This window comes from Octopus bimaculoides, chromosome 3 (genome assembly GCF_046866305.1).
Source record: "Octopus bimaculoides isolate indiv1 chromosome 3, ASM4686630v1, whole genome shotgun sequence".
Taxonomy (NCBI): Eukaryota; Metazoa; Mollusca; class Cephalopoda; order Octopoda; family Octopodidae; genus Octopus; species Octopus bimaculoides.
This window is the reverse complement of record NC_142930.1, coordinates 83,221,461-83,245,406: the sequence shown is the minus strand read 5'-3', so window position 1 is coordinate 83,245,406 and position 23,946 is coordinate 83,221,461. Positions and strand designations below refer to the sequence as shown.

The following is a 23,946-nucleotide window of genomic DNA, read 5'->3' as shown; positions in this document are numbered from 1 at the left end:
CTGACAATGGAGGGCGCGAAGCCACTTCAGTGTCAGCCTGTCTCACCTAGACATCTTATGACTTTCAAGCCATATTCGGTCTTCCCGCTTCAGCCATATATAGAAGCTGGCTTTTTCGACCGCCTCCTGTATCCTCCTTATCAGTTTTCTCAGTTCCGAGTTTGAAAACGCAAATCTTCTCTTGAATAGCGTTGTCATTTTTCTTTCAATGAAGCTTCTAGCCCCCACTGCCAGATGGTAGTACTCGACAGTCCATCTCTGCACTTTTCGATTAGTTTTTCATATCTCTTCTTTCGTTTCTCTGCATTGTCGATGTTTTCTTCCCATGGTACTGTCAGTTCTAGCAAGATTCCTATTCTCTGTTCTGGGTTCCATATGACTAAGTCTGGTCTTTTTGTTGTCTTTATAAGTGGAAAAATTGCTAGACTTCCCAAATCCGTGGCCAGCTCCCAGTATCCCTTCCCTCTTTCGTCATATTTTATTTGGAGGCCTGATCTTATGTCCTTTTCCCTCCTTCTGGAAGTATATTTTCCTGCGCTTTTCCACTTTGGGGTACTCTCCTCTGTTGTATCCTTGAAGGACCTCTTGGTACAAAAGAGTAGAAGCAAATGGATCTGTGCTATAGAGCTCAAAAAAAGCAGTCAATATTGTCGAACCTGGAGCTTCAAGTTGCTGCTGGAGACATTGTGGATTGTTAAGATTAAAGTAGACTCACTGGCCATTCTCTAGATGTACAACTAGATGGATAATAGTTGGAGGCCATTCATGCAGCAGAAAGTTAAATTCTCTCCAAGCTGCTTCATTGCTGCTAATGTAGTGTGCCATCTGGTAGAATGTCACCTCATCATTCTTGTTTACCTCCTGAAGACCAAAAACAATCATGTCTGACCCCTTGTTTACATACTTGCACACTACTTGATGGATTTCACAGTTACAAAAACTTAACATTGATGTGTGCTTTGAAGATCTTTCACAGAAGGGGACAATATGGCACAATCCACCTATTGTCAAATTCAATTTCTTGGATTGCACTTGCGTTGATAGTGTCTTTATGCCTGCCTTGGCCTGGCTTGCTACGCCTGTATCTTGGATATCCATCGTGACCAGTCTCTGACTCGGTAATGAATTGCTTAGGGTAGCCTTTATTGCACTTTCCATCAACCATGCAAGGAGAGTTCCTGTTGAGAGGGCTGTATGGACCATGCACCATCTGAGTCTTGATGACTTCAAAGAATTTGTGATCCTCAGTTGTGTCAGGAAGCTCGGCACTAATGATGGAATCAGTTTGATTTGGATGAATTTTGTCTTTAAGCCAGATTAGCATGTGGGCATGCGACAGGCCTCATTTCTGCCATTCAATTATGTAGATGTGGCAAATAGTTTTACTAAAGATGCGATGTTTGGTAACGAGTGCTACCATCTTCAATAGCTTTCGCTGAAACACACATGCTAAAAGGTTGTGCCTATGGTGAGAACATTATCCTGGTAGAAGCAGGGTCTTGATTTCATCCCACTGACGGTTGCAAGTGAAGGCCACAAAGAGATCAGATTGCCCATGTGTCCTGACAAATGTCATTGCATCCTGCATTCTCTCGAGCATATACTGAGGGCCTCCTGTGAATGTAGATGGCAGACTGACCAGCTATACCATGTTGCTGACATCACAATCAGCCGCAATGGCATCATGTAGCTTTTTCTGGTTTTGTCAAATGAAGAGAAGGTGCTTGCTCTGAACTTTTACATGCACATCAACCAGGAATTGATGGAAGAGGTCATGGCACTGCAGAAGCTGGCTTGGATGGGCAGGGTGGATCATCAGCATGTAAGCATAAAAGTCATTGGCTGAGACCTTGTTAGTGGGTAGTTTTGTGGTGGGATTGACTTGTGAAATGTTAAAATGACATCCATCTTGCCCTTGCCAGAAGATTAGTGGGTACTGCAGAGCATCGTATGACCAATAAGCTTCTGATATGCAGGTCAGCATGGAATCTTGCAGGTGAATGATGATATTTCGGCGATCGTGTTGTTCACCGACCAGGAGAATGGCCACTTTATTTGTAGCTGGTGCATTGAAACAACATCCATACTCATCTACTGGTCTCTTATCTGACCTGATTACTACATGAAAGTCATCATTTGGGTGTGACTGTTCCATTGCTGTCTTAAAGCTTCTTACCAGATCATTATGGTTGTGGAGCATTTCTTGCAAAGATATCACAATGTTCCTGCCAAGAGTTTGAAAGTTTTGACATCATCTGTCACATTGCCACTGTGAATCTCCCATGAAGTAAATCTGAAGGAACTTGGTAGGCTCATTAGGCTGGGGCATGAGGGAGCCCATAAACTTCTCCGAGCACTTTAAAAGTAGGCATAAATCCAGGCTCCACAAGTTCCTTACTTGCTCCAAATGAGGTCATTTGGAAGGCTGAGTTGTACTGTCGGATGTTGTCTAGAAATCCTCTTGAATTGAGCATATTACCTTCAAATAGATCTTTGATAGGCTGTGGAGGAGGTTGAAGCAAGTGCAGCCTCACTTTGCCATTGGTACAGCACACACCAGAAGTCTCAGCTAGAAATATCCTTGCACCACAGAGGTCCCAAACCAATACTACTGAATCATTGTTGTAGCATTTTGAAGGATCATAGGAGAAAGCAGCACGTGGCTGAGAAAAACTGGAAGATTGTGGAGGTCTACGGCCAGCTGCATGTATGGCCCTGTCTTGGGCAAGCCTCTCAGCATGATGATCTGCAGACTCCATTTGCTGAGCAGTTGCCACCCTTGCTTGGTTTTGTGCTAGCCTCTTAGCTTGATGCTCTGAGGATTCCATTTGCTGAGCAGTTGCCATCCTTGTTTAAGTTTTGTAACATCCTCTGATTTTGTTTTTCCTCAGACTCACTAAGGCATGCAGCTGCCTTGTGCTTTGCACCAGAGGTCTTCTGTGACAGCCCAGCACTTTTCTTGGGTGGCATTCTGTAATGAAATGGAAAATATGATGTTACAGCTACTATTGGATGTACTGACCTTACTAAACCTTATTCAATTGTGCTACAGCTCCTCTCGCTTACATAAGTCAAGTTGTTCCAAGAATATCCGAAATCTATACTAATAAAATTCCTGGCCGTATGTATGTGTGTGTGTGTGTGTGTGTGCATGTATGCATATGTCTCCCTCTCCTGACCAAACCAATGGAATAATTCTCTACCAGTAACAGGCATGTCAAATGTGGATTAAAATGTGAAGATTTAGATGGAAAGATGGAGAGTGCCGACTTGGCCTGGTGTGTGTAATGTTAGCTTGGCTCATGTAGGGTGCATGACATCGCCTCTAACCCTTTCCAATGTTACTGGTAGAGAAATATTTCACTGGTTTGGTCAGGAGAGGGATACATAATGTACATGTACAAGCTTTAGACCTTTATAGAGGGTGAGTAATAGGAGAGTTAAGGGAGATGCACAAGAGAAAGGGAGGTTGGAAGGGTAGGGGAGAGGTTTCTCAACTCCTCTTCCCCTTTACCCAGTGGGATAATTGAGAAGGGTATAGAAGCCCCACCCCTGCTGGCTAGTATGTAATGCTAGTTATCAGCATACAATATTTTTTAATCTCTACCCAATATAATATATATATAATTACTCATATCTGATTCAAAATAGAAATATCCAGTGTTAATAAGTTGAGTTGCTCCAAGAATACTAAAAATAGATAATGTAAGTTATCAGCATATAATATTTTTCAATCCATATCCAAGTATAATACTCACATCAGATTTAAATGTGAAATATCAAGTGTTATTAAGGCGAGTTGTTCCAAAAATATTCGAAATATGTACTGGAAGTTTATCAAGATATAATATTTTCTAATCCTTATCCAAGTAGAAATAGTTACATCAGATTTAAATATGAAATATCAAGTGTACTCTAGCTAATATTATTAGGTCCATTCCACGAACAATTATTTGAATAGCTCATGTCATGGGAATATTGAACTTTAAAATTTATAAAGTTTATTGTATAAATTGAAAGATCCTAAAGTGTATATTGCTTAAAGGACCGAATGAATGAATGACTTATATCAATGTAATAAGAGTTTTCACTGGGCGTGCATCCATGTGAAGACCTTTCGTTATTTAAAGACCTTACTGTTTCTTTTCCTTCTGAAAATTTCATAAGTTGTGTGTAACACTGAATTTTAAGTTTTACATTATAGTAATTCCAGTTATTTGTGGAGGCCCCATGCTACCGCAGGGTTGCAGGGGCTCAGTGCAATCCTGGTTCAGTGACAGATCGATCAAGTTAGTAACGTGTTTGGTAACAACATCTCTCTTCTAATTAAATATTGAAAAAGAGAAAATGCCACCTTCTCTTTTGGAAGAGAAATTAATTTTGGCAGTAAGGACTAAACCACTTGTTTCATTATCACAATTAAAAAGCTTTTATCTTTATTTTTGAAAAAAAGAGGTGGAATCGTAGACGTATGAGGGAAAATTATTTAATATCATGTTTGCTTCTCTCAGAATCATTTACCTTTAAAGCAAAAAAACAAAACCGATGTGTATGACAAGCATGTAAAACATTTCTGCTTACTCTTTTTGTTCATTTGCATAAGCTGTAGAAATTAGTGTGCGTGAGCACACACAAACACAGAAAATTTCCAGACATTTAGCTGTTATTTTTAGCAGTTCATTCTCAGTTTTAGACAAGGGGATGGGATAGCGAGGGGTGTGTGGAGCAATTTTGGAATACATCACAGAAAATTTGAAATTAAAAATTCTCTTTTTCCATGTTCTTAACCTTTGTATTTTTCCATGTAGATTGAAAAACAAATTTGAAAAAAGAAAAAAATTTTTAATTTGTGGGGAGGGGGGAATTAAAAAATTCGAGAACGTTTTTTTTTTTGCATATTTGGAATCTCTGTCATCGAAAACATAGGAATCTGCTGAAAAAAAAAATTGAATGGTTGTAGTGGGACGCTACAGCCCCCTACATGGGCAAGGGCCAAAATCTGACCACCACCCACCCACCCACCCTAGAGCCTTCCCTGAGTAATGAAAAACCTTCATGCCAGATTTGGTACAGATTGATCCAGCAGTTTGGCTTTGCATAGAGGACACACATACACACAGTGAATTTTATATATATATATAGATATATATAAGGAGTGGCTGGGTGGTAAGAAGCTTGCTTCCCAACCACATGGTTCCAGATTCAGTCCCATTGCGTGTCTTCTACTATAGCCTTGTGAGTGGATTTGGTAGACGGAAACTGAAAGAAGCCCATCATATATATATATATATGTATATATTTGTGTGTGTGTGTCTGTCCTCCCTCCTTCGCTTGACAACTGATGTTGGTGTGTTTATGTCTCCGTAACTTAGCGGTTCAGCAAAAGGGCCAACCAAATAAGCACTAGGCTTACAAAGTCCAGGGGTTGATTTGTTTGACTAAAGGCAGTGTTCCAGCATGGCCAGTCAAATGAGTGAAACAAGTAAAAGAATAAAAGAATATATATATATATATACAATGCACCCCCGCTTATTCGTGGTTTGGCATTCGCAGAACTAATAATTGTTTGCGGAAACCACCGCATATTCACAGAATCGTAAATACCGTCTGTGATTTTTTATGGCACCTTTTGTTGCAATACATACTCATTCACACTTTTTAAGGCTAAACTATTAATGATAATATATTGAATTTGCCGGTTTACTGGACCTTCGCAGCTGAAGGTCCCTCTGATTAGAATAGCTGTGCGTCATATTGCTTGATTTTTTTTAGATACAAGTACACTGTATCTTGTACCTATTATTCCTGCTTTCAATCAAAGCTTGCTAATCAGTATAGCGACTACCAGCGCATTTTAAAAAAATCATGGCTACATTTGATCATACATAATGTTCATTTCAACAGGATAATCTTTAAGGTTGTGAGCCAAGATAGCCGCATTGAAATTAAGTTACTTGCTGGTCCTTCTCTCTCTTTTGTAGGTTTTTTTGGGGGGGGAAAAACTGTGCTCAGTAGCTATCTCCAGTATTTTGTTGAGTGTTGTGTTTTTCACGGTGTGTTATTAAAGCTCTAAGATGCTGCCCAAATGCCCTACACCTTCTAAGGCTTCTGGCAGTGAACCTAAGCGCCAGAAAAAAGTTATGAAGCTCCATGAGATGGCACAAGTTCTGGAAAGGTAAAAGTTAGGCTGCAGTAGGTCGCTATTATGTTGTCAATGAAAGCACCATACACTGCATAAAGAAGAACGAGATGGCGATCAGGATAACTGCAGCAGTAAGTTTCTGTGAAAGTACCAAAAAGATAATGATAATGAGAAATAAGCACTTCGTCAGGATAGAATCTGCCTTGGCATTGTGGATCAGTGACTGCAAGAAGAAAAACATCCCCTTGAGCAGTAACATTATCCGCAAGAAAGCACGGAAATTATACCAGCAGTTTGACAGAGGAGACGGAGCAGAAGGCAATGAAGAACTGCAACTAAGACCATCGATAGCATCAGAGCCCAAAGATTTGATCGTTTCTGGAAACGGTTTACAATAAAGTGTATTTCCCTGCATGGAGAGATAGCATCAGCCAACAAAAAAGCCGCTGAGAAGTACCGTGAGACCTTCAGGCAGATCATCGAGGACAAGGGATACAAACTGGAACAGGTTTTCAGTATAAATGAGACTGACTTATTCTGGAAGAAGACGCTTTCCAGAACATACATCATGAAGGATGAAGCCAGAGCCCCAGTATTTAAAGCAAAGAAGGACAGAGTGACGCTAATTACATGTGGCAATGCTGCTGGCTTCATAATGAAATCAGGACTTATTTATTTACAAGTTTGCAAACCCAAGGGCCTTCAAAAATAAGAATAAATTCTGCTGCCTGTTCACTGGATGCACAACCCCAAGGCTTGGATTACCAAAAGTCTAACTTTGAATTGGTTCCACCAATGCTGCATCCCTCAAATCAAGGAATACCTCCAAAATGCTTGCATGGAATTCAAGGTGTTGCTTGTTATGCATAATGCTGGTGGTTACTCTTTGGATTTGAATCACAAGGGAACTCAAGTCGAGTTCTTCCCTGCTAACACCACCTCCCTCGTCCAGCCTACGGATCAAGGCGTGATCTGTGCCTTCAAGGCACTTTACACTTAGAACTCTCTCCAACACCTTGTGGATGCAATGGATTCAGATGAGAATTTCAAGTTAAAGGAGTGCTGGCGTAACTTCATGATCGCAACGTGCCTGTCAGTCATCCATGCTGCTCTTAAAGACATTAAAAAAGAAACCATCATCGCATGCTGGAAGAAGGTGTGACCAGAATGTGTCCAGGACTACGAGGGCTTCTCACCTGAAGATATTCAGCACAAGGCTGTCAACAATGTGATGAAACTGGCAAAGGTACTTGGTGGTAAAGGTTTTGACGACATCACACAAGATGAAGTCGACGACCTCATCGATGCCCAATCTGAAACCCTGACAGATGAAGATTTGTTGGAGTTAACAAAGACTGTCAGCAAAGAGGTGGCGGAAGTGCCAGATCCAGAGAAAGAGGAGGATGAGGACAGCAAAGGAATTGCAAAGGATGGCGGAAGCATAGGATCCCTATATGGTTCGGTCTCTCCAATTTAAAAATGTCATCGATGCTGCCATACAGACATATAAAACTCTCATCAACACCATGAAGAAACAACGACAGCAACTTCTCATCACAATGTTCCTTAAGCTCACCAAGAAAGCCTTGCAGGAAGATACGACATCCCCTAAAACACCTGAAGAGCTTTAAATCTTCTTTGCTGTGCAGTCATTACCTTCATTATTTTCATCATCGTCGTCTTAAATCAATATCATTCATTATTTGTGAGTAACCATACATTTTACTTCAATTTTTATTAAATTAATAATAATTTAATAAAAATTGAAGTAAAATATACAGTTACTCACCAATAATGAATGAAGACGACGATGATGAAAACAATGAAGGTAATGACTGGACAGCAAAGAAGATTTAAAGTTCTTCAGGTGACACCTCTTCAGGTGTTTTATTAAATATTATATATATCTATATATATATATAATGGATAATAAAACGAATGGTTTACACCTGGTAGCTTATTGGTAAAGCAGTCACTTTCAGAGTGATCTTTAGATATATAGCAAATGAAAGACAGAAGATGGAATATACGAGAATTTATTATTAATCATGACAATTGTTTCAACACATCTAGCATCGATTCCTCTTGGGTGGGACACTCAACAACTGGTTCAGGAGCATCTGGTGGTGCAGATGTATCTCGTCGAGTGACAAATAAATACAACTCGTTAAAATGACTGTTCTGCAATGTAACTTTCTGTTTTGTAGAGAGAAAAACAGCCAGACGGAGGAAATATCTTCATTTATATAGAAGATCAAAAATAAAGACCAGTTGTTGAGTGTCCTACCCAAGAGGAATTGATGCTAGATGTGTCAAAACAATTGTCGTGATTAATAATAAATTCTAGTATATTCCATCTTCTGTCTTTCATTTGCTTATATATATATATATATATATATATATATATATAAGCAATGTCAAATCTCTAAACGAGGTATTAACAGTAACTGCACGATAAAGTGAAGTATATTTGCCAGAAGTGTGTCGATAAGCCAGCTGGAGGAGATGTCCTCCTGGGGCTAAAAGCAACAGTAACATCCACCCCTAGGGGTCAGCCACATTTAAGTGGCAAATATACTTCACTTTATCTTGCAGTTACTGTTAATACCTCGTTTAGAGATTTAACATTGCTTGTTTTCACTTTTTCGATATCAGTGAATAATTTAACTGGAAAAAGATATATAAATTTGCCAGGGAATTAGCTTTCTCATCGGAGGTCGCTGGCTATCGAACTCTGACGAAGGGAAATAACCCTGAAACTCGGGTCCGTTCGTGCTGCAGATCACGGTGAGAGGGATAACTTCCCTTGGCAAAAATAGACAGGACACAGAAGTGTGTCGATAAGCCAGCTGGAGGAGATGTCCTCCTGGGGCTAAAAGCAACAGTAACATCCACCCCTAGGAGTCAGCCACATTTAAGTGGCAAATATACTTCACTATATATATATATATATATATATATATTTATAAATAAACAATATATGAGTATATGCATATATATGTACATGTATGTACATACCTTCATCCACATGTACATATAGATACGTAACTGGGTACATGACGTGGCAAAAGAACATGGACAAAATGATAAACAAGGTACAACAAACAAGCAAGCCACATAGAAACATCTCCTTCATCAGCGGCCACCATTAAAACACCGGCGTTTCGAAGAATTAAGGCAGTACGCATTGTTGAAATGGTTCTTCCCACGAACACGAATTAAATTATTTTCGTGGAGGGTAGTGGCGGACGGAAAACAAGACAGGAAAACGAAACAGTGAATAAACAAACAAGCAAAAAGGCTGTACAGCCAGACGCGAAGTGTGCATGTATTGAACACTGTGAAGCACGAACAGGAGGGGCAAAGAAGTACGTGCGAGCTTGGGGAGTCCAAGAACGAAAAGAAATAGCAGCCGGACACACGTGACCAAGGCTGTGTGAAGAGAAAGAGTAGCAGAGGGAAAAGAAGGGGAGGAAATAGAATAAAAGTGAGCAACGAGAGGTAGAGAGAGAGAGAGAGAGAGAGAGAGAGATAGTAGTAGTAACGGTGAGAGGTGAAGGACGAGTAACAAGAGATAGAGAGAGAAAGAGATAGTAGTGACAGGTAGAGGCGAAGAACAGTAGAGGGAAGAATGAGAGGGTGAGATAGATATAGAGATAGAGAGAGTCGCATTAGAAAAATAGTTAAAACTTACTGTATAAAGGTTAACGCGTGCGTTCTGTCGTGATACAAACAATATATGAGTATATGCATATATATGTACATGTATGTACATACCTTCATCCACATGTACATATAGATACATAACTGGGTACATGACGTGGCAAAAGAACATGGACAAAATGATAAACAAGGTACAACAAACAAGCAAGCCACATAGAAACATCTCCTTCATCAGCTGCCACCATTAAAACACCATATATATATATATATTTATATATGTAATATTTAATGTTTATATTTTAACATTTATATGGACCAGCTCCAATATTCGTGATTTTTCACTATTCGCGGGTGCTCTAGGAACGCACCCACGATGAATACGGGGGGGCGGGGCTACTGTATGTGTGTGTGTGTGTATGTATATATATACATACATATATATATATTTATATGTATAAATTCCCCTCAGCCTAACCCACACTCCACCCATGCTTCCCCCCTCCCAACACCCTCACATTACACCACGCTACACCATATCACACAACACACCACCACGCACACACTAGCACTGACCAATTCCCATTTCCATCCCCACATTTTTACACCTACATACGTTAAGATCACCAGCATTCTCTCACACACGCACCTTCTCGTCTTGGGGTCACCACTTCTTTGTTATCTCCCCTTTTTCTTAGCTCTCCTGTGTGATCCTTCTGTCCGGCATTCGCCATGATAGATCACTGACCACTACATTTATATTTTTCTCTTTCCTTGTTTCTTTCTCTTGAAGAGCGTAGACTCAAAACGTTAAAAACTTTCTCTATTCCCGAGCATTATACTAATACATCCATTTGTTGTTTACACCACCTGTCTTCGTCTGTTGTTTTTTTTGTAAATTCTCCCATATATATATATATATATATATATATATATATATATATATACTTATACGTTTGTCCTCCACCACTGCTTGATAACTGGTGTCGGTATGTATTATGTATGTTTGTGTTCCTGTAACTTTGTATAAGCTATCAGACTTCTTAACCCCCCCCCCCCCAAAAAAAAAAACCAGAATGAGCTCAATCTGCTTGACTAAACCCTTCAAGGCAGTGCCCTAGCATGGTCACAGTCCAATGACTGAAACAAGAAAAAGAAAAAAGAAAAAAAAACCCAAAAAACAAACAAACAAAAAGCAAAACAAACAATATTAAGTAAATATATGTATATTTACCAGTGATATCAAGCACTTCTGGTCTTGAGTATGTGTCATTGTAGAAAGTCTGTAGTAGTTTGGCACCATGACCTAATTTCTGGAAGGGGGGCAGTATGAGAACTTGACTGTAAATGAAACCATGCAAACAAAAGATTAGTTACTGATGACAAAGAATGCAAGATAAATTATAAGATTGGTAATGACTGTGTGTGTGTGTGTGTGTGTGTGTAAAGAAGTAGAGAAGCAGGTTAAATAAAGATAATCTTTTCCATTACTTTAATGGTGAGTAGCAAATTAGTGAGGGATGGTATTGCACTAGACCAATGACTCTCAAACTTCTTTGGGCTGCTGCCCCCTTGGCATCCAGACCACATTCCTGCCCCGCCTTGCCCCACAAATGTAGACCACTTTCAGTAGCAACTTCAAAACAACAGTATTTCACAAATGGAACTTAACCCAATCAACCTATTATTTTGTTTGCTTTTACATCCATTGCCCCTTTCTGGCCATGTCATTAATGCCCCTCTTTGCTTCAAGGTCCCTCCCCATCTGAATCTTTCTACCCCCCCCCCCCCCCTACGAAGGACAGTGCCACCCACTTTCAGAAACACTGTGCAAGACTAAAAGTTTTTAACTTTTTAGCATTTAATCCAGCTATATCTGGCCCAAATATTCTACCTGTTAAAACTGACCAGATCCAACCTCTCACGCCTACCCTACAATTTCTGGTAAATGAATATTCACAATTAAAATTAAATAATAGTAATATTGTCAAATAAGTTATGTTGTGATACACTCATGCCATACTTAAAAAAAAGTTTGCATGCTGAATAAGTAAACCCTTTGATGAAGGGTTTGATAAATTGCCATGAGATTTCAAACTGAGAGAGAGAGAGAAGAGAGAGAGAGAGAGAGAGAGAGAGAGAGAGAGAGAGAGAGAGAGAGAGAGAGAGAGAGAGAGAGAGAAAGAGAGAGAAAGCTGACACTTGGGTTGTAATCAATTAAATTAAGAAGGAATTTGAGAGCTGAGAGAGAGAGAGAGAGAGAGAGAGAGAGAGAGAGAGAGAGAGAGGGGTCAGAAGTCTGGAGTATGAGCTGGGGGTAAAAACCCTGGAAAGCAGAGGAAGAAAGCCAATACCTGGAATAAAGCAATAGAACAAGTTGAGGGGTTCCAAGAAAAGAGGAAGGAAGTAGAGTGGCAAAGAGGAAGTAGCTGAGAAGGGAGACAAATAATAGGGTTGCCTAAAAACACTACTACATATTCTTACTTGGGAAAAGCCATTAGTAGTAAGAAGATTGTATACAAACACATACAGCCTTACTAGAGCAGAACGGATGCAGCATACATTCAAACATAATACCATTATTTACAAGCCTCCCTGCCCCCACACACCGATAAGTATATTATTATTATGCAGGCACAAATATATAGGAATATATACACACACACACTATATACATATATATATATAGGCATAAGTGTGGCTGTATGGTAAGAAGCTTGCTTCCCAACCACATGGTTCTGGGTTCAGTCCCACAGCGGGGCAATTTGGGCAAGTGTCTCCTACTATAGCTTTGGACAGACGAAAGCCTTGAGAGTGAATTTGGTAGATGGAAACTGAAAGAAGCCCATCATATATATATATATGACAGGCTTCTTTATATATGTATATATATCGATATGTGTCTTTGTGTCTGTCCCCGCTACCATCGCTTGACAACTGGTGGTGGCGTGTTTACATCCCCATAACTTAGTGGTTCAGCAAAAGTAATTGATAGAATAAGTACCAGGCTTTAAACATATATATATATATAAGTTCTGAGGTCAATTCATTCAACTAAAATTTCTAATGACTAAAACAAGTAAAAGAATAAAAGAGTGTATCATCGTCATCATCATAAAATATCCACTTTCCATGCTGGAATAGGCTGGATCATTTGACAGGGTCCAGTAAGCCACAGTGTCCGTTGTCAAGCACCAAGCCCAGCTTTGGCATGGCCTCTATGGCTGGATGTCCTTCCTACCCCAACCACTTTACAGTGTGTACTGGGTGCTTTTTTTTATGCCACTAGCACTAGTGAGGTTGCCAAGTAAATTGCAAAACAAGAAAAGATCAGGAAAAAGGGAAATGCTTCTAAATGAATAAACAGAAGGAGAGAGGACACCATGTGAGATTAGAAAGGAGGGGGTAGGGTGGGGGAAAGCAGAGCTATAGGAAGTTGAGGCATTCATTCAGTTACATTGGCCACTGAAGAATAAGATACCCCCAAAGTTGAAGGTTTATTAATCCTTCAATGAAAGACAAGCAATAAACAAGGATCCAAGTGAATCAATTATGTCCACCCCTTCCCATATACCTCATATCTACGTGATAAAAGGAAAAGCGTTTTGTAACAAAAAAAAAAAAATCTATATTTGTCAGCTAATTCTTTTATTCTTTTACTTGTTTCAGTCATTTGACTGCAGCCATGCTGGAGCATTGCCTTGTTATTTATTCTAAATTAATTAAAATAGATTTCCTCAACACCATGACATCACCTATTTCTAGTAGATCAAATATTTATAATCGGTAATTATATAACTAAAAAACACACACACACACACCTGCTATAAATTCAGATTATTAGATGTTTCAAATTCCTTTTTTTTCTCATAACAAACATGAGCAGGTTGAAAAAGCTAAGCATGCGTGTGCGTGGTTTACTCAAAGTTAGGAACCGATACACAAAAATTAAACCAGTGAATCACTCCCTACTCAGTGCCTACAGTTCTATCAGCCCCAGACTTGTTGGTTTCTTATACAACTGCAGAGACATTAGGGAGTGAAGTGAGTGAAAATGAGTGTCTAGAGCAGTGGTTCCCAGCTGTGACTGGCAGACCCCTGGTGGTCCATGAACTAAATTCAAAATTTCACATACATACATATATACACACACACACATACATAAGGATAAGCAATATCAAAAGGGGCCAGTGGGAAAACTCATTTAATTAAAAAGGGTCCTTGGTAGCGAAAAGGTTGAGAACCACTGGTCTAGAGTACCTTGATTGAGGTACTATCATTACCTCAATGAATCTGCTGAGCAAGCCTATGTCCAAAAATATTCCAGTTATGATTATCTCACCTTTAGCCCTTTAGCAGTTAAACTGGCCATATCCAGTCAAAATATTCTACCTATTTTTAAGTCCAAACTTGTCAGGTTCAGATTCTCACATCCATCCTGTAGTGTCATTCTAAAAATAGCATTCACATCACCCACAGCAATGTGAATAAATAAGCATTTGATACAGTAATCTGAATGCTCAAGGGTTAGTTAGAGATTACATTATCAAATCTGTCCTTTACTTTCTCCAAGGTAAGGTGTAATTTGAGGACTGCTAGTTTTAGCAGTCAAGCTACTATATAGAAGCTTTCTCAGTGAAATGTAAAGTATGATATCTAGATCTAAAAGAGGTTGTCTTACAGTGGTAACATAAATAAGTCTTGGTGCTTGCTAATGATTTAGAGAACTGGGTCTTGATACTATCACCTAGGCACATGGTGCCAATATTAGCAATACTGGCCACAGCATGTACCACATCCTACTGCCATAGTGACACAGTTTAAGCCATGCACAAGTGTATTGTTTATTCATGACTATATGTTAACTATGTCAGTATGTCATGACTAAGTGGTGAGTTGAATATTGCAATTCTGGGGGCTCAGCAAGCTGTAAAAGTTTTATTCTGGTTGCTATATATTGTGGAAGTTTCGGATTCTTGACCTGCGTGTGTGTGTGTGTATCAGCATTGCTTTTATGTGCACTTTTTCCATGCTGGCGTGGATTGGTTAAATTATTTAGGCAGCAGTGTATGGCCAGTTGTCTTTCTTGTTGCAGCAACTAATACTTATTTACAAGTGAAGTACTTTATACCATGTCGGTTTACACATGACAAAACCACCAAACCAATGGACATATTAAGAGTGGTTGCCACTGTTTTTTAATCAGATGGCGATGATGTGAAGACAAGTGGTAACACATCATACTTATGCCAGGCTTCCATACAGTCACTCATCAAGTATTGGTTACCCCAAAGTGCCATGTGGTTGTAAAGCAAACTTAACTATACAAACACATACACAAATTTATGTTTATATTTTCTATGCTTACATAAAGTGTGAGGGTCTTTTGATGGGTGCCTCAACAGAACTTATTCATTATCAGTCAAACAAACTGGAAATGACTTATGTGGTCAGTAAGCACGCCTCTTAAACTCAGCCATTGGAGCTTATGTAAAATGCAAGTAAAGCTGACATCAACAGGATTTGAACCGAGATCAACTATACCTTTTTAAAGACACAACAAGGATGAAAAGGCAATGTTGACTTCAACAGGGCCCAAGTTCAAATTCTACTAAGGCCAATTTTGCTTTTCATTTTTTGGGGGTACCAGTCACACACTGGGGTTCATAATTGGATAATCCCTTCCCTTCAACATTGTGTGCTTTGAGCCTTTGTTAGAGACAATAATTTATAGCTGAACTTAGCCAAATATGACTCTTAAAATAAGAAAAATATGCCATTTATGAAACACAACAGTCTTCAGTCTTCAGTTGGCAGTGGATTTCAGCACTCAACAGCCAAACAGACACATGTAAAACACAAATGCCTATTTTTATTCAGTCATTACATTTTATTGAAATATTCCAACACACAATGGCTTATTAGACAAGCTGCTGTACATGCAGCTATTATTATTAATTTTATTCATGAATATATGAATATATAATAGATAGATGATTATATGGATAAATAAAACAATAAACAGATCGATAATTTCTACATGTGGGTATTGGAATCAGGGTATCAGCATGCAGTGTTGTAAACGTTTTAGAAAGTAAAAGGCGATTATGATAGGGTCAGAAAAACAGTGGGGAGGCAAATGTTTTGAAGAGGGTCTTCCAGCACATTCATCATATTTTATGAGACCATTCCCTTTATAGCTGTTTACTGTTACCAATGAATATCAATGGTCATTGTTTAGCTAATTCTTTTTTCAAGTGCTTATTTATTTAATTTAATTTTTTTTTTATAAATTCATGTTTTGTTATTTAATTTTAAATTGCTCTATTGGATGTTTATGAATGAGATCAATTTCTAGCGAGTGGAAAGTGTGCCACAAACATATCAAGGAAACATTCACTTTCATTGAGTTGTTATGCTAGACAGCATATGGGCTGTTGTTCGTGGTGGTGGAGGTGGTAGTAGTGATGGGTATCCCACCTATCTCGCCACCCCATTCCCACTCGCAACATTCAATTTGCAATTATCAATAGCATGCAGGCCACCATTGCCACCACCATTACCACAAAAAGAAACAAAGGGAGAGGGAAAGAAAGTTACGAAGTAATACATACATTGCCACCATCGAACACCCACTCCCCACCCATGGCTTGAGACATATAGAACTGAACAGTCTGATCCTTTGTGATGAATTCAGTAAACCAGACTAGAGTAGCTGAGACTAAGGGCCACCTATCCCCTACTTCCTTGCTGCATCACAGGAGTGCACTTTTTGGTGAGGCAGAGAGCATAAAAACACCATTCACTACTAACAAACACATGCACTTTAGAAATGTCCAACCTTAAATGAATCATGGACAGGTTTCCATTAGATTTCTCTCTGAATGTTAAAATATCCAATAAGGCTATTTTCACAACAGAATAACAAATAATGATGATGATGATGATGATGATGATGATGATGATGGGGATAATAAAAGCTACGTGCATCATATGCAAATGGATACAACACTGATGATGATGATGACTGAAAGACTTATCGGGCTTGATCTGGTATATGAATAAACAGGATATAGAATAAATGAGATATTTTTCTGAAGGAGGAGTCAGAATGAGTCAGATCTAAATGAATGAATAAATGGTACACTGTTCTTACCACAAATTACCTTTGTTGTTGTTGCTACTGCAATAAGTTTTATTATCATTATTATTATTAGTATTTATAATTCCTGATCTGTGAGATACAGAAAGAGTTTTGGGTTTTTTTTTCTTCTTTCAATTAAAAATAGCTTAGAGAAATGTGTGTGTGTTGTATACACACAATTAACAGTGGAAGAACCAAAGTTTTTGGTAACTATTACTTTGAGTTTCATAGGGACACTTATACCAAAAAGTCACCTTTATTGAATACCTTTTCCTTTTAATGGTAGAAGGAAGTCATATATCATCATCGTCGTTTAACGTCCGCTTTCCATGCTAGCATGGGTTGGACATATATATGTTTATGTGTGCGTGCACACAAACACACACATATGATCAAATAGACCTCAAAGAAGCTGGTATTGGTCTGCATTGGCAAGATTCATTGTCATCAACCCTTAAAGTCAACTTTCCATGCTGGCAAGGGTTGGATGGTTCACTAGAGCTGGCACACTGAGGAGCTGCACAAAGTTCTAGCCTGATTTGGCTTGGTTTCTACAGCTGGATGCCCTTCCTAATACCAACCACTTTACACCGCATGAATGCTTTTATGTAGCACCAGCATGAGTGCTTTTTGTGTGGCCCAAGCACATGACTCTTGCAGGCCAATCCTCTTCACCAGGGCATGTGGCATTAACACTTCTGTTGTGGTAGATGGGTCTTCTCGAGTATAGCAAGGTGTCAGCTATCTCGGTCCTTAAGTTTCAGTGTCTGGAGGTCATCCTTCTTTACTTCATCCCATGTCCTCCTAGGTCTCCCCCTTCCACATATTTCTCCCTCTCAGTAAAATCATTAAAAAGAGTACAGTGAATTTGATGTGAAGGGGCGGAAAATCCAACATTTCGGACAATGTTGTTCTTAAGAGGAAGTCGAAAGGAGAGCAATAAATGCAAGACAGCAGAGTTTAAGATTCTCCATGTTGCAGCCAGTATTTAGAAGATGTAAAACTCTGCTGTCTCTCATTTATTTCTCTCCATTCAACTTTCCCTGAAGAACTCTATCCAAAACATTGGATTTTTCACTCCTCAATAAATTCATTGTAGAGACCTTCGGCAATATGCTGTGCTTGAGAAGACACATCAAGCCAAGTGAAATTGTAGTTGTGGCTAAAGCAGGTGTCACATAACTGGCACCCATGCTGGTAATATGTAAAAAGCAGCCATTACACTCTTGGAGTGGTTAGCGTTAGGAAAGGCATCCAGCCATAGAGACCATGTCAAATCAGATAGGAACCTGGTGCAGCTCCCCAGCTTACCAGTTTCAGTTAAACCGTCTGACGCATGCCAGACTGGAAAGCGTACATTAAATGATGATGATCATTGTTTAATGTCTTCCTTTCATGCTGGCATGGGTGGGATGGTTTCACAAGAGCTAGCTAGGTCAAAGCCTGCACCAGACTTCTTTGACTGTTTTGGCAGGATTTTTACAGCTGGATGCATCAACCACTCAGCAGGGTGGATTTAGTGCTTTTTAAGTGGCACAAGCACAGGCAAGGTCAGTTTTGGCAAGGCTTTTACAGTTGGATGCTTTTCTGAACACCAACCACTTTACAGTGTGGCCTGGGTGCTTTTAAGTGGCGCTTGTACTGACATGGTCACCAAGTACTTGGCAAACAAACAAAAAAAAAAAAAACTTTCAAGAGGGGAGGAGGCATTGGAGGAGGTGATCTTGTGTTGGATGATGAAAAGATTATAGTGAAATAAATACAGGTGTCTTGCAGTAGAAGTACTAGGATACCCAGCCAGAGAGAGAGAGAGATCAGGAATGAAGAAAGAAAGAGGTGTGCTACTGCAGAGGAAATACATGGTTACCCAACCCAAGGGAAATGCAAGAGATGGAGATCGAGTGGAAGACAGCAAGATAGAGATGGTGGTAAAATGCCGGGCATAATACTCACAAGGAACAGGGATCAGAATATAAATGGGATAGTTGGGTAAAGGAAGAGAGAGATATAGATGGTGGCAGGATATTGTGAAGGGAGTGTGATTAAAGAGTGCAAGTAAGTGGTGAAAACCCATAAGAGGATGTAGAATGCATGACATCAGGATAGAGATGCAGGGCTTGGATATTACGGAACAGAGATTGTGTGACCAGGTAAGGATGATAAGGAAGAACAGATGACTAACAGCATTAGGGCTTGATGAGATTAAGAAAAGGATGACGTGATTGAAAACATAATGAGGGAAGATGAAGTGGTTACAGAGAATGTCGATGAAGTTGTGTTGGATGAAGGTATTCAGGAGAATGATGCTGGTTTAAGATTGAGAATGTAGAGGTTACTTAGCAATGTAGATAGAGGAATGTTTGTAAACATCACTGATATGATCAAGAAACTTCTGCATGTTGAAGCAAATGGGTTCAAGGAAGTGGATAGAATTTTGCTCAGGAGGTGGACTCGTCTACATAGGATGGAGTGTAGGTTTTGAACCAAACCATAAAAGAGGAAATGTAGTGAAAGAACCTTGGTGGAAAAGAAAGAGAAAGCAATAAATGAGCACACTATGGAAGCATATCAATATCCTGGAAAGGAAGAAAGGTGAAATCAGAAAGAAGGAGAAATATCAGGAACTAGAATGTATATATAAGATCAAGAAAAAGGGGTTAAATGTAATCCTTGAAGAGCTCAAAGACTGGAGGCTAAAGTCACAAAAATTAAGACATGATCAAAGAATTGAACAAGTATAAGATCAATAGATTCTTTTGGACAAGATGCACTGAGGTATTGATATGCAGTGCTCAAGAACAAGCACTGAGAACTAATTACACCAAGTCCCGCCAGGTGTCACTGAGAGTAATGAGTATAAGATCTTGTGGAATTTTTCAATCTGGTGTGATTCAGTGATTGATGCTGAGAGACCAGACGTTGTAGTTGATAAAATGATGAAGGAAACGAAGATCACAGATATTGCCATATCTGGGGATGTGTGAGTGAATGATAAAGAGCTGGAAAAAAATTTAAACGTGCAAGCTACTAAAAGATGAGATTGTATGAATGTGGGCAATGAAGAAAGTAACTGTCATTCCAGTAGTTGAAGGGGCATTAGGAGCATTAACAACCAGGCTTGAGAAATTTTTATGAGAAATTGGGACGAGTGTGGAACATGCTCAGAAAACTGCTTTATTGGGGACAGTAAAGATTTTGAGATTGGTACTTGGATGTTAAGTACCATGGAAGAAGACTCTGCAAGACCCTTGACAACAGATCGTTGTCCGTTCTTACAGAATTAGCCCCTCCCCAACAATTTCCCCTTCATGACTGAAATTGCCTTTAATGATAGTAATAATATCTGGCTGCATATATACAAAGGAGAAATTAAGAGGATATATATGTGTGGTGTTATATATGTATGTATATGTGCCCTGTGGGTTTATATGTATATATTTACATATATGTGACTGGGCATGTATGTGTGTGTCTGTAGATATGTATATATTGTCTTTGAGTATATATGTATTTATGTACATATGTATAAATATGTGTGTGTGTGTACATGTATGTATGTATACACAATCTGTGCCAGTATGGAAAAATTAAAAATGGATGTTAATTGATGATGATGATAATGTATATACTGAGTTGCCAAAAGGGTATCAAAGCAGGCACTGGACTGCCTGAGGGACTCCACTCCTTGATTTGTTGTTAAGGCTGATTCCCTGGGCCTTTTCTTTTCCCAAAGCACTCACGAGGAAGTGAGGGTTTGTGCTTGGAGTTTCTTCCATAACATGTAGAGAAACAGAACTAGGCCCTTGACAGGTGCTACTACTTCTCCTCTGGGTCTGAGTAAACCCGAGAACAATAATGGCTAAGAGAAGGTTTCACATTCTTCAAAATCCTGCAACTCCTGAACCAGGGTCCCACTACCGGATGAAGTTTGAAGTTATACTCAGGACACCGAGCCACAATGGTCCGACCTCCATATCTAAAGAGTGGGATCTGATTGCGTGGACTGACTCTCACTTTAAAACCACTAATCGCAGACAAAATGAAAAACCCTGCAGTGATGGAGAAGTGATGAAAATGACAGGTACTAGATAGTACTGGCAGTTGCAGCCTCAATTCCACCTTTAAATGGTCTCTTTCTTCCACATGATATTCAGCCATCATAATCTGAATATCAATAATGGTATGCTAATGATTTCACATAGGTCAGTCACTGTGCAAACAAGTTTGGAGCAAGGATTTATGGTTAAGGTTAAATAGCTAAAGGAGAAGTCAACAAACTGAATTTGTGAATTAATTTTCCAGAAGAATTTTTAATTAATAATCTTTAAACCTGAAGAAATTTTATAAAAAAATGAGAACAAAATTAAAAGTTAAGGGGAGAGACTACTTATTTTCTTGGCATACTTCCGTCTACATTTTTTAATTTACTCACAAAATTTTCTAACTTTGAAAATTTTGTACAACTTAAGAAATTGAAACAACAAGCAAAAATTCTTAAGTGTTCATCATTATTTCCCTTCTGTTCTTTCAAGTTTTGTCACATATATAATGCATGATGAAGTGATGTGGTTGTATTTATTTTATTAAACACTGACAATGCTGGACATACACACACCTGCTGGTGCCACATAAAATGCACCCAGTACATTGTGTAAAGTGGTTGGCATTAGGAAGGGCACCCAACAGCTCTCTGGCTTGCCAGCTCCTGTCAAACGGATGTTAAATGATGTCTTCCAAGACATCACAAGCTTACCCCTTTAACAACTGAGTGGTCTGGAGCAATGTGAAATGAGGTGTTTTGCTCAAGAACACAACACACTGCCAGTTTCAGAATTAAAATCACAATCTTACAATCATGAATGTAACAACCTAACCACTAGACCATACTTCATTTTACTATGGCTTGGAGTGAGATTTAAAAAGAGGCAGAATTTTTGCAACCACATACACTTTCTGTTACCAACTCTTGACAGTTTTTTTTAACTGAAGAATTTCTATTTTTTCTCACTGGTTTCCCAAAATGCCATGTGCAGAGGAATAAACACCATATAGTTTCAAAGCAACACAGTCATACCTGTGACTCTCTCTCTCTGTCAGTCTGTCTCTCTATATCAGGGGTTCCCAACTGGGGTCCACAGAAGCTTTAAGGGGGTCCATGAGTAAAAAAAAATTGTAATTTGTGGGTCCATATATAAATTTTGTACCTGCATTTATTGAAATTTTCAAGATTTGTATTTGGAATTTATGGTATGAATGTAACGAAGTTGTTTCATTCTTAGTTTTTACTAACCTACAAACAAATATATTATTTCAAAATTTTACATGTGCATTTATGGGGTCTACAGATGATAAGATAGCTTTCAGGGGTTCAGGGGTTCCAAAAGCAAAATAAGGTTGGGAACCCCTGCTCTATATATATGTTAATAGTGCAGACATGGCTGTGTGATAAAAAGTTTGCTTCCCAATCACATGGTCCTAGGTTCAGTCTCACTTTGTAGCACCTTAGGTGTCTAGTAGTATAACCCTGTGTCGACCAATCATGCACAAATATATAAGCACATAGGTATTTATGTACAAAATGTTTTTTATAATGGTTCTGAATCAACCAAAGCCTTATGAGTGGATTTGGTAGACAGAAACAGAAGGTGGCAAGCTGGCAGAAACGTTAGCACGCCAGGCGAAAATGTTAAGCAGTATTTCGACTGCTGTTACATTCTGAGTTCAAATTCCGCCGAGGTCAACTTTGCCTTTCATCCTTTCGGGGTCAATAAATTAAGTACCAGTTATGCACTGGGGTCGATATAATTGACTTAATCCCTTTGTCTGTCCCCTCTATGTTTAGTCCCTTGTGGGCAATGAAGAAATAAGAAACTGAAGGAAGCCCACCATGTGTGTGTGTATGTGTATGCATGCACATATTACTGCCTCCTTCCTTGATATAGCATAATAGTGGTGAGTGTCACCATCAAGGCATCCTTTGTTCTCAATCTTTGATGAAAACATGTTTTAGTCATGGGGAAATAATACCTTGCTTGGAAATGGGTGAGGGTTGACAACAGGAAGGGCATCTAACTAGAAAATCTGCTTCAACAAATTCCATTCAACACATGAGAGCATTGAAAAGTGGATGTTTAAAAAGCTAGTTGCTCAGACCTACGGTCAAAAGGAATTCCATTTTGTATTTTAGAATCTTTTCTTTATAATTAAAGAAATGACACATTGGATAGAAATGTGTGATATGAAAGAAATTTGATTGTTATTCCAAGCAAGACAAGTGAATATCCAGACACTTTCCCCTCAATGGCTCATCTTGGTTCTTGTTTAAGCTCCAGTTCGCTTCTAACTGAACAAACCTATGAAGTACATTAGAGCCATAACCATCCTGTGTCTTTTTTTTTCTTTGCTTTATATTACAACCAAATTGTTTAATATCTTAAGATGCTAGGGTGTGATTTAAGGATGATTTGGCTGCTATTTCCAGTAAATTGAGAGCTCATTAAGAGATTTCTCTATACACAGGCTTAGTAATTATTTTTTTGACACACAAGGCTGAACACTGAGACCATTTAATGTTGAGGTCACCCTACATGGAGTAAAGTATCAACAGGTAAATGATGCTGATCTTAACATCTCCCAATTTCAGTCCCTTGCACCAACCTATCTCCTATCATCATCATCATCATCATCGTTTAACGTCCGCTTTCCATGCTAGCATGGGTTGGACGATTTGACTGAGGACTGGTGAAACCGGATGGCAACACCAGGCTCCAGTCTGATTTGGCAGAGTTTCTACAGCTGGATGCCCTTCCTAACGCCAACCACTCAGAGAGTGTAGTGGGTGCTTTTACGTGTCACCCGCACGAAAACGGCCACGCTCGAAATGGTGTCTTTTATGTGCCACCCGCACAAGCCAGTCCAGGCAACGATCTCGCTCGAAAATCCTACAGGAGCCAGTCAGGCGGTACTGGCAACGGCCACGCTCAAAATGGTGCATCTCATG

General features: G+C 39.2%; 1 protein-coding gene across 3 annotated transcripts in view; it reads right to left on the bottom strand.

The window, feature by feature from the left end:
• LOC106880317 (histone acetyltransferase type B catalytic subunit) overlaps positions 1 to 23,946 on the bottom strand; it is a 180,190-nt gene that overhangs the window by 108,670 nt on the left and 47,574 nt on the right. For all 3 annotated transcript variants that reach the window (XM_089349335.1, XM_089349334.1, XM_089349336.1), the window contains exon 8: positions 11,037 to 11,143. In XM_089349335.1, the coding sequence (XP_089205461.1) occupies positions 11,037 to 11,143 (107 nt within the window). The remainder of the gene's footprint in view (positions 1 to 11,036; positions 11,144 to 23,946) is intronic.